Raw genomic sequence first — 15,715 nt, forward strand, 5'->3', positions numbered from 1 at the left:
TTAATATTAATGTGTGTGTATATATATATATACACACACACACACATCATTTTATATAATTATATATATAAATATATGTTAATTTATTTATTTATATTTAAAAATGTATTAGTAAGTTGTACATTGTATAAATTATTTGTTATTGTCTTATACATTCACATATTATGTATTTAATTATTTATTGAGACTTATTACGAAGTACGGAGTACTATATTAATTATTATTGTGTTCAATAAATTACAAATGCATTAATATATGTTTAAACTATTCAAATTATTTATAATATACATTTATTAATTTTTTATTTAAATTAAAAATTTCTTAAATTTGGCGGGCCCCACCCAGGCTCGCGAGCCTAAGGCGGGGCGAGGCAAGCTGGCCTATTTTAGGCTGGCATTTTGGCGGGCTTTTTAGCTTGCCATATGACGATCAGCCCTACCGGTCCGTTTCGATAGCTCGCAAATAACATTTAAACAATTATTTATTTATTTATATTATTTATATTATTAGAGAAAGGGGTAAAAGTGACATTTTACAGTTAGCAGCAAAACCCTACTCACCTTCGTCCTTTACATATCAGGGTTCTTCTTCCGCTTCTCACTGCTGCCTCCCAGTCTCCCAAATCTGCAAATCTGCAACCTCACCGGGAAGCCATGGTCTCATCTCTCTCTCTCGATTTCACGTTCAAATGTGTATATCTCAGTTCATTCGTTCTCATGTAACTTTGTGTATGAATGCAGGCATCAGAGAAGAAGTTGAACAACCCAATGAGGGAGATCAAGGTCCAGAAGCTGGTCCTCAACATCTCCGTCGGTGAGAGCGGCGATCGTCTCACCAGAGCCGCTAAGGTACGATACGACTCCGCTGTTCTTCATTGCATTGCCATTAATTGGTTCTAACTTTTGGACTGTATTTGAAGGTTTTGGAGCAACTGAGTGGACAAACCCCCGTTTTCTCCAAAGGTATGCGTTCTCTTAGGTTTTAGTTACTGTTGTCTCTGATCTTATAAGATTGAGATGCTTTAATCTTACTGGAACATGATAGGATTGTTGTTTTATGATTTAACTTTGTTTTATTGGAACATTGTTTCTGCAGTTTCTCTGAGAGTATGGGATTTGATTGCTATCAATGATTTAGTTTCTATTCATGGATTAGTAGGATATTTTGTTGCCTGGATTTGTGATACTTGGGTTATTTTGAATGAATTAACAGTGGGTGTTCCTCTTTATTGAAAAAAAAGAAGAAAAGAAGAAAAGGAGCTAGATTATTCTTAATTGTATGGCATTGAGAGGAAAAGCCTGTCCTTTGTTATACTGAACTAATTATGAAATTGCTATGATTATATGGGTTTATGTTTGTTTTACTGTATTATGTTATCTTTCATCAAGTACTTACAAATTATTCTTTTGGGGTGGTAGTTTAAATTGTTGGGAAATTGGGATATTTGGCGTTTAGAATGTAGGGTATTTTGTCTTAAATTGCTTATAGGTTAGTGTACTGCAGTTACTTGACTATTTGACTGAGAAGAGATGCACGTGTTTTAATCCCCATTTTGTACTTGTGAGTTGTGAATGATGTTTCTTATGTGGTCGTTCTTCATTGACAGCAAGGTACACTGTGAGGTCCTTTGGTATCAGGCGTAATGAAAAGATTGCGTGCTATGTCACGGTCAGGGGAGATAAGGCGATGCAGCTTCTCGAGAGTGGGTTGAAAGTTAAGGAATATGAATTGCTAAGGAGGAACTTCAGTGACACTGGGTGCTTTGGTTTTGGTATCCAGGAACACATTGATCTTGGGATTAAGTAAGTACATGAATTCTTTTAGAATATTGTGCGATTCTGTCATGTTGCCTAGCATTTTTTGTCGTGGAGGGAACATAGTCTGAATCTGGTATTTGCCAGAATGTTTTGTGAGTGCTTTTCATCATAGTTGTTCGGTTAGAATAAATAGGAATACCATGTCCAATGCATCATAAGAAATAGGAATACAATGGCCTTGACGTTTTTGTTTGTTTGTCCACTTACAGGTATGACCCTTCAACTGGTATTTATGGTATGGACTTCTATGTTGTCTTGGAACGCCCCGGTTACAGAGTTGCTCGCCGCCGTAGGTGCAAGGCTAGGGTTGGAATCCAGCACAGGGTCACTAAGGATGATGCAATGAAGTGGTTCCAAGTCAAATATGAAGGTGTTATCCTCAACAAGGCCTCAAATATTTCATGATTTCAATCCTAGGTTGAATGTGTTGAACCAACATGTTTCCTAGAAATTTTATGTTTTTGCAGTTGTAGACTAAGGACTATCATCCTTTTTATTTGAATCATGAAGTTTTGACATTCTGATCATTTTTTCACCTAAAATTTCGTTTACATGGTTCTTATATGTATTGGGAATATGTGCTTTGGAATCCTTTCCACACTACCTTTTCCTTGTGCCTATCTAACTCAAATTCTATTCTTTGAAGTTCAATTTTATCTTCATGTTCCAGTATTAATTAATAGGATGATTGGAATTGATTCTTTAGAATTACATTCCAATTATCTGCCTCTTTCTGTGGCATTATCATGACCTCTAGGCATACAGCATACCCCTTTGGTCACATTGAGCTCTGACCACTTCAAATCTATAATGATCTTAGACCAATATGTTTTATCTGGGTGGAATTCAATTATCTCAACACATGAGATATTTGCTAGGAAATGGAGGTGGCATTACTCATTAGTCATTACAGCAGCAATCCACATCAGCATGTAAACACCTAATGGCTTATCCATATGCAATATAGAGGCTCCAAGGGATAAATGGAGAATCTTGTTTTACACAACTTACAAGTGGACGGCAATATATATATATATATATATATATAAATGGTTGGTTAGAGGACACGGCCAACCCTCAGTCAAGTTGGTCAGTGTAGGTTTCAAGATGGACTCTTCGTGGGAGTTGTCCTTAGCCTAAACCAAGTTGGTTTATCTCATTGTGGTCTAGCAACAAGCTTCACCCAGAGGGGTAAATAGGTTAGATTACAATTTCAAAAAGAGGGATAAGTTGTGATGATGCTGAGGAGGCAGGACATATGGAGAAGCAGCCAAAGTGGCAGGGATAATATCACACAAGAAAAGAAAAAGAAGTACAAGCCAAGTGATTGGAAAGAATGAAAGAGAACTACGGCTTTTGACTTTATTACAATCAATAATGCTCCATTTGTTTTTGGTAGAACTTCATCTATAAAAGTAGTGTTCACCCATTTGTTTAAATCTGTTTCCAATACAAATGAAGCAACATTTTTTTGCAATAAAAATACTTTTGCTTTTGCTTCTTAAATTTCTTTAAAAACAAAAACAAAACAAAGAAAGCAATACAAAAAATAATTCATAAAATCTGGAAACAATAGAGTTATCTAATGGCCGCTTAACTTCTAGTATGTAGGGGGCAAATGGGCGATATTGCTGTCAAACTTTGACATGAAGGCTAAAACTCCATAAACAAGAAACAGTATCACATATAAACCTTTGTTATTAGAAGGGCCTATGCAACATAATAGTACTCGCCTACTCGGATCCCAACAGATACAAGATTGGCCTCAGAAATACAATCCAAGTAAAGACACATTACCAAAACGAGTAACAGATTCACAGGAATATCAGATGTGATAAGGTAGCATAAATATTGCATAGTATGGACACCAAGCATTGCCAAATAAACAACCACCATTTTCCAGAATCATCATAGTTGTTTAATTCTACAATGTCATCAAGCAAACAAATTTCTGAATTCCCTAACCTTTAAGTCTCTAACTGATAAAACTTAACAACAACAGACAAAGGGTAACCACATTATGGATTTATGGTATTACAAGCTTCTTGCCTGCATAAATTGTGTCCCCTTTAAGATCATTAGCCTCCTTAATAGCCTCAATTGAAACCTAGTCACAACCAAATGGCAGTCAAACAAAATCACTATAATATGAGTGTTACTGCCCAGCTGAGAAATGCATAGTTTGAACAAAATAATTGAAAGAAAAGAAAAATGAATGGTACTCATACCCCATACTCTCTCGACAGCCCCCAAAGTGTATCTCCTCTTACAATCTCGATTACCTTCGGTGATGGTTCCACCGCGTTTTGCTCCGAACAACAAGTTGATTTCTACAAAAACCAGTAAGAATAAACAACAATTTACAAATAAATAAATGTTAGAAATTGAAGATCGATTTGTGAGGAATTACGAACCGTTACAATGGGTTCAGAAGGAGGCTGAGGTGGAGGTGGAGGCGGCGGAAGCTCCTGAGGCTGCCATTGCTTAAGAACTTGAGGTTGAGTCGACTCAGTGTCGGCGTTTTTTAGGCTGGGATTATTGTTGAAAGGGTTGAGGGCTTTGATAATGCTCATCGCGATTCCTGAGAAGACCACGAATCCAGCTGTTTTAGCGATAGCTTTCTCCCTATCGTCGCCGTCGCCGGCGGAATCATCAGCTGGTCCTCGCTTGTTCCACATCGATCCAACGGTCCGCTGGCGTTTCTGGATCGGAAAATGAGCGGTTTTTGGGAGGTTTTAGGCGGTGATGACTGATGAGTGGTATGCCCGCAGAAATGGGTTTTAGCCGGAAAAGTTATGTGCCAGAACGTTTTGGTATTTCTAATTTTAACCCAAAACTTATAAATTCTTCTAAATTCAGTCCATGTAAATGAAATTGAGTCTACTTTTTTTGTTTTTTTGATAACTAATGTTTTCTCGATTCGCCAAACTATATTTTGGATTTTATGAATCCATTCAAAATTTATGAAGGAGGTAAATTTTGAGTTGCTCAAATAATTTTAGATTTTGTCTTGTATACATTTCTGATTAGTTAAAGTCCCCTAATAACTCCTTAGGTTTCTAGTGGTGTTGGGACCTCCGACACTCAAATCGCTAAAAATAAGATTAAACATTGATTGGTCAATCATTTGAGTTACCTAGCAAGGTATTTACCTATTAATTGAGTAGTAGCTTTGTTTGTAAAAATGTTTGGGGCTTAAAAAATATGTATATAAAAGCAAAAAGAGTAAAATTACAAAACATGAATTACATCAAATGGGTTCAAACAATTTAGTCATGTTAACAAAGATGATCACATTCAAACTTTTTAGAGGAGATAGGTAGCCAACAACCTCCTTATGAATAATTGTTAACTATTTAAACTCTAATTATCCGCATCTATAATCACAGATGTGAAATTTATCACAAGAAACTAATGATTAAATTTCATCCGTGATAATGTAACTTGTCAAAATGAGATGACTCTTTATGCGCAGTGAGTAAAAGTATGACTTTAAGTGGCCATAATTTAAGAATTTAGTCTCTATTAATCAATTAAGTCATTATAATTTATCCCTACACAAATTGTCAAACCAGAATATGATAACGTCTGGGTGAACGATTCTACCTTTTCGTCACAAGTTGTACACTCATTTATATCACTTAGAAAATAAAATATATTGAAAAGAATTCCAATCAAATTAGTTAAACATATAATTTAACAACCACAACATTTAATCATCATTGTAGAGTTTTTATTGGGCGTTTGGTTCACGGAAACTTTGATTATCCCAGGTAATAGGATTACCTGGGATAAGTAATGTGAGATTTTGAAATTGTAAGATTACCTGACGTGTTTGGTTAAAGTTGTAGGAATGTAACATTAACTTGTTTGGTTGAAGGTTATATTTTAGGTTATATTACATCAATTACTTAAATGCCCTCATAAAAATTGAAAGTTGTAAATTGCAAGTTTTTTTTTTCATAATTCAAAATTTAACAATATGCTTCTACTACTAATAATAATAATAATAATAATAATAATAATAATTATTATTATTATTATTATTATTATTATTGAATTATGAGATCCATGTAATGAATAGAAGAGAAATAAATGAAGATAATTTTGAAATATTGAAAAGTAATCTCACATTTCCTAACCAAAAATTGATAATCACATTTCGTACGTGGTAGTAATCTTGCATTACTTATCCTCTCAAATTACCTAAACCAAACATGGTAATCTAATATTACCTTTCTCAGATTATCAAGGTTACCTAGGTAATCTGAGATACCTTGAACCAAACGCCTCGGAAGAGTAAGGTCTCGTTATTACCGTTGTAATTGCTTCAATTTCATCACTCTCTTAAACACAACCATAACCTAATTCACATATACAACTACCAAACCAACCATTTGTTGGTGGTTATATAACGACCGTGGAAGCAACCGTGTGTGCCCAACACCTGAGCTGATCTTTGATTTCCATTTCAGTACATCCAGATGCTGCTGGGAATCTCCAAGTCTTCATCAATGGCTTCCTCTGCTCTTCCATAACACTCCAAGCTTCAGAAAGGTAAGGCCTCGACACCATCGCATCCTTATCACCACCTTCTCTAATTCCCCGTCTCTGCAATCCAGGAATAATCGAAACCAGGGTTGGATCTTTATCCTGATCATCCGAGAACACAAACCCCAGATCCATAAACCCCTTCACCTCCTCAAATTCCAGCTCCGATAAACTCCGGCTACTGCTTCTGCTCTTCCTCCTCCTCATGCTCCGGCTAAAACCCGATGAAATGGCCTCGTTTCCTACGTTTGATTCGGGGAATCCTAGGTATTCTTTGGGCGACCCAGAAAGAACAGATTTGGGAGAGTGGGTCTCTGATTCTAAGCTCTCTTTGCTGCTCAAACGCTGCTCGCTCAACGATCTCACCATGAACGTCGGAGTTCTGCAAAGATTATTAGCCGCCGCAGGCTCTTCAACGACTTGTTGGGTTTGGGAGTTTGATGATTTTAAGGAGGTGAGGATTTCATGTTCAAACCACAAAGAATCGAAGAGGTTGATAACTCTTTCGCTATGTTCGGCTGCCATTTTTGTGGGCAATGAAGAAAGCGAGGTGACTAAATTAAAGGCTAAATATATAATCAGCCATTGGAGGAATTTAGTTATATATTACGTTAATGGTGCCATGGTGGGCACTTTTTTCATGTGTCTCATGTGAAACATGTGATAAATTTTTAGTTAAAATGGAATGTTTTTTATCAATAAAAATATTACAGAGTATATTTTAATTTAAAAGTACCAGTAGAATAAATTTTATACAATTTTTGCTAATTTTGAATTTTTCAACAAACTTTAGGTGGAATCCCCAACGTGATAGTTATATTAGTTATTTGGAATAGTTAGTTATTTGAAATAGTATGCCTCAATCACACAACCTCTCTTATAAGTGAGTAATTTGGTGCCATTGAACTACAAGATTCTTGGCAAATAGTATAATTATTTAAATTTGAACAACATGTAAATCACACAATTAATATATAGTAGTATATTTTATTTTATTTTTTTGAATGAGAGGGGGGGGGGGGGGGGGGGGGAGGGGCTGGGGAAACAAGCATTATTAGAGCATCCTCAACAAGGTGATTTTGTACAAGAATTAAGAAAAAAATAGATATGTGGAGGAGAGAGAAGAGAGGAGAGAGAGGGGTGAGTGTCTCCTGCAAGAAGGGGGATTTTGTCATAAATGTGGGTCCCACCAAGAGAGAGAATGAAATTTGTGGGTCGAGTTTTTTCATCTTTGTTTTTATTTTTTTCTTTTCTTTTTTTTTTTTCACACATTTTTCTCTCCTCTCTCTTATTTGACACCTAAAAACTTGTGCTAAAAACTTATATATTAAGGATGCCCTTAAGAGCATCCTTATCAGTTGAGGTTATTTCTCAGTTATTTGTGGGTCCCAGCATCCACCTCATCCTCTATCATCTCATTCAATTACAAAAAACCCTTCTCCACATCAATTTTGAGTTATTTCTCAGTTTTTTATGCACCCACCATTTAACTCACTATATTTTAATTATTTCTCTTACTTATTGGGACCACAAATATACCATACTTTGCATAAGAAATATTTTTGAAATAACTCCTCCTCACATCAGCTATTAACTTTGAGTGGAGAGAATTCATGTAGAAATAACTCCTAAGTAACTACTAGTGTAGATGCTCTAACTCTTATTTATGCTTCCCAAATTTCTCTCTCCACTCCCTCTCTCATCCATGTCAACATTAAATATATTAAAAGTAATGCATTCTGCCCACTTGCTCCCCTAGTGTGGATGCTCTTAGAGCATCCACATTAGTTGGGGAGAATTGTGGGATAATGTAAGAGTGATTAGGAAAGAGAATATGAGAGGGGAGGGGAAAAAAAGAAAAAAAAGGAAAATTAAATTTAAAAAAAAAAAAAAAAACTATGACTGTCAGGCGCGAGAGGGGTGAGAGAGGGGTGAGTGCCTCTTGCAAGAAGGGGGATTTTGTCATAAATGTGGGTCCCACCAAGAGAGACAATGAAATTTGTGGGTCGAGTTTTTTCATCTTTGTTTTTATTTTTTTCTTTTCTTTTTTTTTTCACACATTTTTCTCTCTCCTCTCTCTTATTTGACACCTAAAAACTTGTGCTAAAAACTTATATATTAAGGATGCCCTTAGAGCATCCACACTAGGGGAGCAAGTGGGGAGAATGCATTACTTTTAATATATTTAATGTTGACATGGATGAGAGAGGGAGTGGAGAGAGAAATTTGGGAAGCATAAATAAGAGTTAGAGCATCCACATTAGTTGGGGAGAATTGAGGGATAATGTAAGAGTGATTAGGAAAGAGAAGATGGGAGGGGAGGGGAAAAAAAGAAAAAAAAAGGAAAATTAAATTTAAAAAAAAAAAAAAAAAACTATGACTGTCAGGCGCGCCTCGCGCCTAGCGGACGTGTGCACTGCACGCGCCCGCTATGCGCTATGGTGACAGCCACGCGTGGCTATCACCAGTGGTACATTATTTGACTTTTTGTGGTGGGTCCCACCATTTCTGAAATCTCTCTTCACTTGCAGGAGAATTATTTCTCAAATAACTCTTCCCCACATTAGCTATTATCTTGGGTGGGGAGAATTAATTCTGAAATAACTCTCAATAATCCACAAATGTGGATGCTCTTAGGAGAATGGGAGCATTGTGGGACCCAGTAAGATAAGCAACCAATCATGACTGACTTTAATTGTTATATATATATATATAATTTTAAAATCAATTTTTACTTTTTTTTTTCCTCCGCCTCTCACATTCTCTTTCCTAATCACTCTTACATTCTCCCCTCTAATATTCCACTGATAAGGATGCTCTTAGAGCAAACTCATTAGTTAGAGCACCACCATTTGTGTTTTTAGATGATTTTTTTTTTGGGGTCAAGCATGAGGTGGATGAGAGATAATATATGAGGGCAATGTTGAAAAACTCGCTAGGCGTCTGGGGACCGCCTAGGCGCCGATTAGGCGCGATTTTTTGCAACAGTGTATGAGAGAGAAAAATCAATTCTCCCTACAAGAGTTGATTTTTTATGGGTCCACCAACAAAATAAAATTAAACAAATCTTTATTCTGGTGCACATGTTGCGCACCATATGCGCCCAATATGGCGCGTGCACTACATGTGCCTACTAGGCGCGTAACCCCTGTTTTTTTTTCCCCTTGTTTCTCTCTCCTATATGGACATGCAAAAACTATCAAAAGTCTCGTACTAATGATGTTGATGTTTTTGTGGATTTTTGCAAGCATGACAAGGAAAGAGAAAATATGGAGGAAAAAAAAAGAGTTAAGCTGCTTTTCACGCGCCGAGCTAGGCACAGTAGGTGCGCTAGACGTGCACATGCAGTCTTTGTTTAGCATTTTAAGCCCAGTAATTGGGTCTCGCAAAAAGCTACACTAGCAAAAGAAAAAATCACGGAAAAACTAACACTCCCATTTGTTGAAAAATTACATGCATGGTTTTTGGTATGAAAAAACTATGGAAAAAAATCACTAATAGAAATGCTCTAAAGCACCTATGAGGAATGGTACAAGTTCTGAGGACTCCTATGCGATCTTCAAGCATTTAAATATAATAAAAATAATAATCAAGTACTAAAAAAGTGTGTTTTTTTTTTAAATAACAATTTTTCCATGAATTATATGCTTATAACACTTTTTTTCCTTAGAAGTGACGATTTTTTCTTATCTTGTTAAATGGGTGTTTAACAGCTAAAATTTCTAAAAATAAGGGTAAAATAAGTATTTCATTTATTTTTATTATCAAACAAATTATTATTTATATATGAGAACCATAATAAATGTGAAAACGAACAAAAATCATTTGCAAATATTATAATTATAATTTTAAGTTAATGCTAACAATAAAATTAAAACTTAAACACAAACAATTCAATATTGTTAATTTTGTATTTACTTCTTAATTTTGTTATTAGTATTATGTTAAAATTATAATTTTAATATTTGTAAATATTGCTTCTTTTTTTTTTCTTAAAATAATTTGAAATACTTATTTTACCCTTATTTTTAAGGGTCAACCCATTTAACATAAAAAGAAAAAAAAAAAAATATATATATATATATATATATATATATATATATATATATATATATATATATATATATAACTTTTAAAATAGTTAATAAGTTAATGTGAATACATAAATAATTCATGAGAGAAAAATCTATAACTTATAATTAAGGTTAAAAAAATAAAGGTAACATTTTCTTAATTGCATTATTTGACCGACTTGCTAGGGACGGAAACATAATTTCAGGATTTTCGGTGAGTTTCATTTGTTCTACGTACATGCATTTTTGATGCGCCTTATGGTATTCACCCGCGAGTGATCGACTGATCCCAAGCGAATCTCAGTGGAAACCCCATAATGCATCCCTAATTCACAATGCAGCATCGAATATAGAGTACTGCAGCCAAAAAGCCTGCATATTTCTGCTAATTCAATTGAATATCAGCGGTAATTCCTGATTTCTAACCGTGTTTTGCGATTTGGAATTCTCTGAATTTTGATGTGTTTTTTTTTTTACAATTTATTCTCATGTTTTCTCGACGTGAATCGGATAAAAAGCTTGTCCGGTTACAATAAATGGTTTTTGCTTCATTGCGTATCTCGGCTCGTATGTTTTTAAACTGAACTCAGGGAGTTTGAAATGTATTTTGTTTATTTTATGTGCTAAATCTGATCAGGTTTGGTTTGATATAGATGATTGAGTGTCGCTCTTTTTGCAGAGAGAATAGTAATACTGGAGAAGATATTGGAGTAGTATAGATGATGATAAGATCGTACACGAACCTTTTAGACTTGGCTACAGGGAATTTCCCTGTAATGAAGGGGGAGGGGGAGGGGGAGGGGCATCGGGAAGGTAGACGATTGGGGGCAATGTCGGTTCCGAATGATGTGTTTAATTTTGATGATCAAGAGCCTCAGAGTGCCAGGTCTGGTAATCAATCTTCACTGGGTAGTGATAGGATGATTATTGTGGCTAATATATTGCCCTTGAAAGCAACAAGAAGTCCTGATGATAGAGGATGGATCTTTAGTTGGAATGAGGACTCGGTACTGTTGCGGCTTAAGGATGGGTTACCGGAAGATATGGTGGTGCAATATGTTGGGTGTTTATGTGTTGATGTTGAGCCAATTGATCAGGATGATGTTGCTCACTATCTTCTGGAAAAGTTCAAGTGCATCCCTACTTTCCTTTCACCTAAGATTCTGGAGAAGTACTATGAGGGGTTCTGCAAGAAACATTTATGGCCACTTTTTCACTACATGTTGCCATTTTCACCTGAGCATGGAAGCCGCTTTGATCGTTGTCTGTGGGAAGCTTATGTTTCTGTCAATAAGACGTTTTCACAAAAAGTAGTTGAGGTTCTTAATCCTGATTATGATTTTGTTTGGATCCATGATTACCATTTGATGGTGTTGCCCACATTCTTGAGGAGGCGGTTCAACCGACTAAGAATGGGATTTTTCTTTCACAGCACATTTCCTTCTTCTGAGATTTACAGGGCACTTCCTGTTAGAGAAGAGATACTAAAGGCTCTGCTCTGTTCGGACCTCATCGGCTTCCACAATTTTGATTATGCACGACATTTCCTCTCTTGTTGCAGCCGGATGCTAGGTGTAGAGTATCAGTCAAAAAGGGGTTATATAGGTTTGGAGTACTACGGTAGGACTGTAACTATAAAGATTATGCCTGTTGGGATTCATATGGGACATATTGAGTCACTGATGAGACTCTCAGATAAAGAAATGAAATTCAAGGAGCTGAGGGAGCAATTTGAAGGAAAAACTGTGTTACTTGGAGTTGATGACATGGATATTTTCAAAGGTATCAACTTAAAGCTTCTAGCTATCGAACACATGCTCAAAGAACATCCAAATTGGCAAGGAAAGGCTGTGCTGGTCCAGATTGCAACTCCTGCAAGAGGAAAAGGGATTAATTTGGAACAGATAGAGAATGAAATTCAGGAAAGCTGCAAGAGAATTAGAAAAGAATTTGGCAAACCCGGTTATGAACCTATTATTTTTATTGATACACCTATATCAAGCAGTGAAAAAATGGCTTATTATAGTATTGCAGAATGTCTTGTCACTACACCAGTAAGGGATGGGATGAACCTGAAACCATATGAATACATTGTGTGTAGACAGGGTATACCCAGTGCTGAAGCAGACTCAGATTTGGGTGGACCCAAGAAGAGCATGCTAGTATTATCAGAATTTATTGGGTGTTCTCCTTCACTGAGTGGGGCAATCCGTGTCAACCCATGGAACGTTGAAGCTACTGCTGAGGCAATGAATGAGGCTCTATCAATGGCTGAACCAGAGAAGCAGCTGCGACACGAGAAGCATTATCGCTATGTCAGCACTCATGATGTGGCTTATTGGTCAAGAAGTTTCTTGCAAGATTTGGAGAAAACATGTGTTGATCACTTTACGAAAAGATGCTATGGTATTGGGTTGGGCTTTGGATTCAGAGTTGTAGCCTTAGATCCCAACTTCAGAAAGCTTTCAATAGAGGAGATTGTGTCAGCTTATTTTAAGGCTAAGAACAGGGCAATATTACTAGACTATGATGGAACTGTTATTCCTCAAAGTTCTATCATCAAGTCGCCTAGTGCACAAGTCTTGACCGTTTTAAACAAAATCTGCAGTGATAAGAAAAATACTGTCTTTATAGTTAGTGGAAGAGGAAGGGACAACTTAAGCAGTTGGTGTTCACCTTGTCAGAAGCTGGGGCTTGCAGCAGAACATGGTTACTTCATGAGGTGTGATTACCTCATTCCCTTTACTAAATCAACAAATCTTAGTATTTGGTTGGAATGTTGGCTAAGTGTGATGATGCATCAACACGGTGGAATCAATCAGAATTTTTTTTCTAATTCTCTAATGATGTATTACATTTTGTGTAGAGTGTTAATTGAGAACTGGACCCATTTATCACCCAAACCAAACTCAATATAAATGGCCAAATGGGTACCTAATTATGATAGTTGTGTACGTATTGATAGATGGAAGGTTCTAAATCCATTAATTAAATGGATTTATGAATGGGTATACTTAGGGGTTATTTTGTTGGTAGGCTTTGATTTTTTTTTTTTTTTTTTTTTTTTTTTTTTTTTTTTTTTTTTTTTTTTTTTTTTTTTTTAGAGTAAGTCTGCTGAATTTGAATTTGAAAAAGCACAGGTGGTCACAAGATCATGAATGGGAACAGACCAGTCAGAACTCTGATTTTGGATGGATGCAGCTTGCTGAACCTGTCATGCAATCCTATACTGATGCTACAGATGGTTCTTGCATTGAAAAGAAGGAAAGTGCTATTGTGTGGCAGTATAGTGATGCAGACCCTAGTTTTGGTTATTCTCAGGCCAAGGAGATGCTTGATCATCTAGAGAGTGTTTTATCACATGAACCTGTTGCTGTGAAAAGTGGACGGTCCATTGTAGAACTCAAGCCTCAGGCATGTATCATCTTTCAATTTGCATTTTTTACTTCTATAAAGATTTTAGATACCATGTTAGTTTTTTTCCCTGGCTTCCTGTGACTCTTCATGTGGGCTCATATGCTGGGTTTATCATCACTTGGGCATCCACTGGTTGGTGGGAAAACATGTTTTTTTTTGGGCACATGATAGGTTACATCAGCAATACTGGAGTACTGGTCATGGTGCCAATTTTATGCTTGGGATGCCTAGTTGATCCCACTCCACATCTTCCAATCCCGTGTCTAGAGGAGTGAGGGTTTGCATGCAGTGAGACTTCCTGAGGGGAGAGGCCTCCAATTGCTAACATCAAAGATCACTTTAGGAAGGAAGATCACCAACATGAGCTACTGGGTTTAGGGGAATTCAAACCCACTCGGGAGTTGCAAAGTCTTATCCGGGATCCCTTTGCCAGTTGAGCCAACCCCATGGTGGTGGAGAACGTGATAATTGTAGATCTTCTTATGTTTGTGAAATTATCCTTACCTGCATGGCTTTTTGTTGTGTTGACATTTCAAAGTCTTCCTTTCCCAACACCGAATTCTTCCTTATTGGTACTAAAAGAAACATTTTTTATTCACTAGCCATGTGAGATCTAAGTACTTCTATGTTTTTCCTTTTCAGGGAGTCAACAAAGGCTTGGTTGCTGAAAAGATATTCACATCTATGGCAGAAGGAGGGAAACTGGCAGATTTTGTGCTTTGCATTGGTGATGACAGATCCGATGAAGATATGTTTGAAATAATTGGCAGTGCTCTCTCTAGAAATATCCTCTCTCAAAATACAAAGGTTTTTGCCTGCACTGTTGGGCAAAAGCCGAGCAAAGCCAAATACTATTTGGATGATCCGTCTGAGGTGATACTCATGCTTGAATCTCTAGCTGAAACGAGTGATACCCCTGCCGATTCTGACGAAGAAGCTGATAATCCAGCTTGAATGTTTTAGGAATTTCGTTCCTTGCTTAATCCAAGCCCCTGTTAAATAATAAATAATCCAGGTTGGAGGATAACATATTTCTTAATTCTTATAGGAAAATAGATTTCAGGCTTGAGAAAGGGTAACATAGCTGTCTTTTCCACTCATTCTTTCCTCTGCTCTTGGATCTATTCATGGCCGAGAAGGGAGAAGCGAATTTTTCATTGAGAGTTTCAAGAGACTTTTATGGAGATATCGACAAGCCATCAAATGGAAGGGGCAGTTGAGGACAGAACTGCTACTGATTGATAAAACAGAACGTCGAAAGATTGCTAGCGAGTAGCGATGCAGAAATCATATGCCAGAATTATGCACAGAGGTTCATATTTTGCTGCAGCTTTCTAACATCCTTATTCCATGAGGGCTTGGTTCAATGCCTTGAGATTTCCAAAGTTTGAAGAAGTTTTCTTGTGAGTAGGAAGTTTATTATCTGTAATTTGGGGTAGGGGAGAGCACCTGCAGCTATCCATAGAAGAGGAAATACCTTCACCTTGTACATTGAACACTTAGATAAATAACCATTTTATTAATGCAATTTCATTTGAACCCCTTTTACTTTGCATAGCAGACAATTTGGATCTCTTTCACTCTTCATGTCTCACAGCAGGTTGATGAGTCCCACATCAGTTATTGATGAAAAGTTTTAGATTGTCACACGAGAATGGGCAGTGTTATGGGAATAGGATTGAGCTAGTTTTGTGCACCCGACTCGATATCTATCAGTAGCCGATGTGAGATGCACCATATACAATGCCACATTAGCTCTAGTTTGTCTGTTTTTTGGTCAGACCATGAGGTGTCTTGAGCAAGCCCACTGTAGGAAACACCTTTAAGCCCGTACTATACTCAGACTAATCCGCATTC

The 15,715-nt window shown here is 36.6% G+C and overlaps 4 protein-coding genes across 5 annotated transcripts; 2 read left to right on the forward strand and 2 right to left on the reverse strand.

Moving 5' to 3' along the window:
• Positions 1 to 549: 549 nt before the first annotated feature.
• Positions 550 to 2,409, forward strand: LOC109155933 (60S ribosomal protein L11-1). Of its 2 annotated transcripts, XM_019303651.1 has the most exons (5): positions 550 to 656; positions 741 to 848; positions 920 to 962; positions 1,607 to 1,802; positions 2,027 to 2,409. In XM_019303651.1, exons 1-5 carry the CDS (start codon positions 654 to 656, stop codon positions 2,220 to 2,222), a joined length of 546 nt encoding a protein of 181 aa, XP_019159196.1. In that variant the 5' UTR covers positions 550 to 653; the 3' UTR covers positions 2,223 to 2,409. The 2 variants fall into 2 exon arrangements, with proteins under 2 accessions (XP_019159196.1, XP_019159195.1); XM_019303650.1 differs by lacking the exon at positions 550 to 656 and having other exon boundaries at positions 735 to 848.
• Positions 2,410 to 3,691: 1,282 nt separating this feature from the next.
• On the reverse strand, positions 3,692 to 4,595 carry LOC109155934 (probable endopeptidase p60). The gene is made up of 3 exons (XM_019303652.1): positions 4,232 to 4,595; positions 4,046 to 4,147; positions 3,692 to 3,924 (listed from the first exon to the last, which is right to left on the reverse strand). The coding sequence occupies exons 1-3, from the start codon at positions 4,493 to 4,495 to the stop codon at positions 3,844 to 3,846; spliced, it is 447 nt and encodes a 148-aa protein (XP_019159197.1). The 5' UTR covers positions 4,496 to 4,595; the 3' UTR covers positions 3,692 to 3,843.
• Positions 4,596 to 6,224: 1,629 nt separating this feature from the next.
• On the reverse strand, positions 6,225 to 6,893 carry LOC109155665. The gene has a single exon (XM_019303287.1). It carries the CDS (start codon positions 6,891 to 6,893, stop codon positions 6,225 to 6,227), a length of 669 nt encoding a protein of 222 aa, XP_019158832.1.
• A 3,764-nt stretch (positions 6,894 to 10,657) lies between these two features.
• Positions 10,658 to 15,499, forward strand: LOC109155927 (probable alpha,alpha-trehalose-phosphate synthase [UDP-forming] 7). Its single transcript, XM_019303641.1, has 4 exons — positions 10,658 to 10,848; positions 11,121 to 13,163; positions 13,582 to 13,855; positions 14,501 to 15,499. The coding sequence occupies exons 2-4, from the start codon at positions 11,161 to 11,163 to the stop codon at positions 14,810 to 14,812; spliced, it is 2,589 nt and encodes an 862-aa protein (XP_019159186.1). The 5' UTR covers positions 10,658 to 10,848; positions 11,121 to 11,160; the 3' UTR covers positions 14,813 to 15,499.
• Positions 15,500 to 15,715: the final 216 nt, after the last annotated feature.

This window comes from Ipomoea nil, unplaced genomic scaffold (genome assembly GCF_001879475.1).
Source record: "Ipomoea nil cultivar Tokyo-kokei standard unplaced genomic scaffold, Asagao_1.1 scaffold2704, whole genome shotgun sequence".
Lineage (NCBI taxonomy): Eukaryota > Viridiplantae > Streptophyta > Magnoliopsida > Solanales > Convolvulaceae > Ipomoea > Ipomoea nil.

Excerpts from the sequence above, each read along its gene's own strand:
- LOC109155933 (XM_019303650.1), top strand. The coding sequence starts at position 735 with ATGCAGGCATCAGAGAAGAAGTTGAACAACCCAATGAGGGAGATCAAG. Across the intron at positions 849-919 it reads GTCTCACCAGAGCCGCTAAG|GTTTTGGAGCAACTGAGTGG; the intron begins GTACGATACGAC and ends CTGTATTTGAAG. Across the intron at positions 1,803-2,026 it reads CACATTGATCTTGGGATTAA|GTATGACCCTTCAACTGGTA; the intron begins GTAAGTACATGA and ends GTCCACTTACAG.
- LOC109155934 (XM_019303652.1), bottom strand. The coding sequence starts at position 4,495 with ATGTGGAACAAGCGAGGACCAGCTGATGATTCCGCCGGCGACGGCGAC. Across the intron at positions 4,148-4,231 it reads CTTCTGAACCCATTGTAACG|AAATCAACTTGTTGTTCGGA; the intron begins GTTCGTAATTCC and ends TGGTTTTTGTAG. Across the intron at positions 3,925-4,045 it reads GGCTGTCGAGAGAGTATGGG|GTTTCAATTGAGGCTATTAA; the intron begins GTATGAGTACCA and ends GGTTGTGACTAG.
- LOC109155665 (XM_019303287.1), bottom strand. The coding sequence starts at position 6,893 with ATGGCAGCCGAACATAGCGAAAGAGTTATCAACCTCTTCGATTCTTTG.
- LOC109155927 (XM_019303641.1), top strand. The coding sequence starts at position 11,161 with ATGATGATAAGATCGTACACGAACCTTTTAGACTTGGCTACAGGGAAT. Across the intron at positions 13,164-13,581 it reads GAACATGGTTACTTCATGAG|GTGGTCACAAGATCATGAAT; the intron begins GTGTGATTACCT and ends GAAAAAGCACAG. Across the intron at positions 13,856-14,500 it reads TTGTAGAACTCAAGCCTCAG|GGAGTCAACAAAGGCTTGGT; the intron begins GCATGTATCATC and ends TTTCCTTTTCAG.